We start from the raw sequence: 4,291 nt of genomic DNA, 5'->3' as shown, positions 1-4,291 counted from the left end.
AGAGCTGAAGATCTTCGTCTATTATAATTGAATCGAATTTAACCTCGCATTTTGGTACTAAAGCAGCTCTTGCTTCAACTATAGAAGTAGTCAGAGATTCAAGAGCATAATTAATTTCATCTTTGGTTTGCAAAGGAATGTTGGGATCGAAGTTATATTCTATAAATGTTCGATATTGCTCCCAATCAGCTCTATGGTAATTGAAAGTATAGTTGTTGGGATTAGCAATTATTTCTTGGGATATTTCAAAAGATACTGTAAGGTGATCAGAACCGAATTCAGCATGGGTAACCAATTGGCTACAAAGTGGACATGAATCAGTTTAGACCAAATCAATAGATGAGGGATTTCTTGCAGAAGAAAAGCATTTTGGGCTGTTTGGATATTGAATAGTGTAATAACCTGCAGAACAATCATCAAACAGAATATTACCATTGGAATTGCTTTGAGCATTATTCCATGAGCGGTGTTTTGCATTAAAATCACCAATAATTAAAAATTTAGACCTATGACGGGTAAGTTTCTGAAGGTCACCCTTGAGAAAATTCTTTTGCTGGCCTATGCTATAAACGTAAGTTGTCCAAATTTTGCTTCAACAGAAACTCCCAAAGTTTCAAAAACTTTGGTTTCAAATGAAGAAAGAATGTTGTGTTTGATTCGTCTATGAAGAATGATGGCAACGCCACCACAGGCTCCATGAAGACGATCATTTCTATAAATGAAATAATTTGTGTCCCTTTTATTTTAACCTTATGGTCAGTGTTAGGGAAACTAGGATACATAATTGTGTGCATCACTGTAGATTAGGGAATCCAGGAGAAATGAGTGACCACGATCGTCTGCATGTAACTACACGAGAGATAGGCACGATAGGCTATCAGTGATGTGCTCTCGCAGCATCACTTGCAAATAGAGATAGGAGAATAGCCATTTAGCTCCCGACCGCCGACGGTAAAGGTATCGATTCAGTTCTATCGCGTTAAATAAATACAGTCCACTTAGAATAATAAATGACTAAATGCATAGAATAAAACTATTAATTAGTGATCGTATCACACCGGTGTTAATCCGAACTAGCTATTCGCGTGTGTGCACGTAGTGCAAAACGGGGAATTACCCAACATTTGGTCCTTCGAACCGGGTTTGCCAGACCCGTTGATAACTTGTTCGGTGATAGTGCGCGTCGCTTGGGTTCGATACGGTCATCGAACTACCGGACAATAGACCAGTGGTGTCTGATTGTTTGCCGTTTTACTGACTCGATGGATCAGGTTCGGAAGAGATGTAATCACATGTGAATTCCACGGATTCAGCGATGCAAGTGATAAAGCATACGGTGCCGCGATATACTTACGATGTGTGAACCGGGACGGAGAAGTCACGATCAACCTACTGATGGCCAAATCAAAGGTTGCGCCGTTAGAGGACCTTAGTAAAAGGAAGAAGAAGCTATCCACACCTCGGTTGGAGTTATCTGCTGCGCTACTGTTAGCGCACCTGTATGAATCTGTCTCCACCAGCATGATGATAGCAGCCAAATCATTCTTCTGGACCGATTCTACAATTGTAAAATTCTGGATTTCGTCACACCCGTCTAGATGGCAGGTCTTTGTGGCCAATCGTGTATCAGAGATACAACATGTGACAAAGGGTGGAATCTGGAACCACGTTCCGGGAATCGAGAATCCCCCTGACATAATTTCGAGAGGAGCCACTCCAGCTCAGATAACGAGCAATTCTTTGTGGTGGAATGGTCCAGAATGGCTGAAAAAGGAAACCCTGTAAACGCGCAGGTTCCAGAGCAGCAGTTCGATTCGGTAATCCTGGAGGAGAGACCACTAGTGTCAGCAGTCCTACAGACTCTGCCTCCAAGTGAGATTTCCACGCTACGTTCGTCTCTACTGAACCTTGTTCGTCTGACCGCTTGGATACGCCGTTTTTCCTTCAACTGTCGACCAAGAAATCGGTTGCATAGGAAAACTGGATTGCTGACAGCTGGTGAACATGATTCATCCTTGATTCTCCTAGTGCAGCTAGCCCAATCGGAATGTTTTCCGTTGGAATTATCAAACCTTGCGGCTAAGGGCGAAGTTAGGCCTTCGTCGAAGCTGCATGCTTTGAATCCTGTGATGGTTGATGGGATACTCTGCGTTGGCGGCCGGCTCGGAAATGCTCCTGTTTCGCGAGGAAGGAAACATCCGATGATTTTGGATAACCATCATCCACTCACGAAGCTCATCTTGGTGGACTATCACCGGCGATTGCTGCACGGAGGACCGCAGTTGAAGATATCGTGTGTTCGAGAGAGGTTTTGGCCGTTGAGCGTCAGAAACTTAGCCACGAAGGTAATGCACGAGTGCGTAAAGTGTTTCAGGGTGAAACCACGCGTCCATGATCAGTTGATGGGAGATCTTCCGTTGGAACGAGTATCACCAGCTCCTGCTTTCCAACGAGTGGGTATCGATTATTGTGGACCATTCGAACTGCAGCCTGTCACCCGGAAGAGCGCTCCGGTGAAATGCTATCTCTGTTTGTTCGTTTGCTTAGTCTGCAAAGCTGTCCACATTGAGGTTGTGATGGACCTCACCACCGAGGCATTTCTTGCTGCTCTTCGGAGATTTGTTGCCAGACGCGGAAGACCAGAGTTGATACTCTGCGACAACGCCTCCAATTTCGTGGGAGCACAAAGAGAACTGCGTGAATTGCATCGAATGTTTCGTCAACAACAGTTCCAAGAAAAGGTGTCAATGGAGGCTGCTCAAGATTCGATCGAATTCAAATTCATCCCTGCCAGATCACCCAACTTTGGTGGCTTGTGGGAAGCCGCAGTCAAATCGCTGAAAGGGCACATGAGGAGAGTAATCGGCAACAGAATGCTGAAGTATGATGAACTGCATACCGTTGTGACGCAAATTGAAGCATGTCTAAATTCGAGACCGCTGACACCTCTCAGTAATGACTCCGGTGACTTGGAAGCATTGACTCCCGGGCATTTCTTGATCCAACGCCCACTCACCGCAGCACCCGAATCAAGTCTCCATGATCTACCAGAGAATAGGCTCAATAGATGGCAACGTGTTCAGAACTACAGGCAAGTGATTTGGAAGCGCTGGTCAACAGACTACTTGTCTGCAGAGTCGCAACAAATGGACAAGGCAAAGAAATAATTTGAACGTTGGAACAATGGTTCTTATGAAGGAGGACAACATTCCACCTCTCAAGTGGAAGCTGGGACGCGTCATGGAGACTCACCCAGGGCCAGACGGGAAGGTGAGAGTTGTCACCGTTCGTACGAAGGATGGCTCTTATCGCCGGGCTATTTCGAAGACATGTATTCTTCCCATCCGAGATAATCAACTGGATGTCAAGGAATCGCAGTAGATCCAGTACAACAATAAGTATTATCGCCCCCGTTGGGGCACTTTTGGCACCTTGCGGTGTAACCCCGCCGCTGTTGCCAGGGGGCAACCTATAAGTTACGTATTACATATTCTGTGTATCCGGGAATATACTGATCTGTTCTCCCTCGACAGTCATAACCTGCTGCTCATATGCTTGGCTGGAGAGATCATCCGTTCCTTTGTTCATCCGTATGCAATCAACCATAATACGGATCCACCTCTGATACCTTGCGGCATCGTAGATCACTGAAGATCAACACAGCTAAGTATGGCCCCATATGGGGCAAATTTGGCGCTAACCGACAGTCCATGTCGTTTTATGCCAGGGGCCGCAGTATAAGTTACGTTTATTAGAAATAAGTAGCATTTCGGAAGCCAATCGAATTCCCTTCCTCCAGGATCATCTCCAACACTTCAACAATCGACGGTCGTCAGAGATGTATTCTCCCATGGATCGACAACCACATCGGGAAAATTCAGATAAGTATGGCCCCATTAGGGGCACATTGGCAGCTGACGGCGCTTTCAGCCGTAATCACCAGGGGCCGCACTAAAAGTTACGTTTTCCAAGCTTAACAAGTTGTTCGGAGCCCAATCGGTTTTTCTCTTCAACAGAAATCCTCTGAGATAACTTCTGATCTTCTACGACCACAACTTCCGCTGAGCATTTTACGCCCCCATTAGGGCAAACTTTGGCAACAATGGAGAGTTCGTCCGTTATCGCCAGGGGGCGACAGTTAAGTTATGTCTCTCCAATAACGAATTTGTTTCGGAATCAAACCGTCTTATTCTCCAATAGCATACGAGGGTCAATTCCACCGACAGAGGCCAGCATGTTCGTTCCACTGGCAGCGGAAGCATGTGCGCTAGAGGCGTATGGTTGGGAGACA

The 4,291-nt window shown here is 45.7% G+C and overlaps 1 protein-coding gene across 1 annotated transcript; it reads left to right on the top strand.

Annotated features, from left to right (window-relative positions):
- Positions 1–1,760: 1,760 nt before the first annotated feature.
- On the top strand, positions 1,761–3,167 carry LOC135715104 (uncharacterized). Its single transcript, XM_065238522.1, has one exon. The coding sequence runs from the start codon at positions 1,761–1,763 to the stop codon at positions 3,165–3,167; it is 1,407 nt and encodes a 468-aa protein (XP_065094594.1).
- The last annotated feature ends 1,124 nt before the right edge of the window (positions 3,168–4,291 follow it).

The sequence above is a fragment of the Ochlerotatus camptorhynchus genome, unplaced genomic scaffold (assembly GCF_037179485.1).
Source record: "Ochlerotatus camptorhynchus isolate MF236.1 unplaced genomic scaffold, CSIRO-AGI_Acam_v1.1 ptg000811l, whole genome shotgun sequence".
Classification (NCBI taxonomy): domain Eukaryota; kingdom Metazoa; phylum Arthropoda; class Insecta; order Diptera; family Culicidae; genus Ochlerotatus; species Ochlerotatus camptorhynchus.
The sequence above is the reverse complement of the archived record's forward strand: the minus strand, read 5'-3'. Positions and strand labels throughout refer to the sequence as shown.

What these genes read in the sequence shown, in the direction of transcription:
- LOC135715104 (XM_065238522.1), top strand. Translation starts at nt 1,761, where the DNA reads ATGGCTGAAAAAGGAAACCCTGTAAACGCGCAGGTTCCAGAGCAGCAG.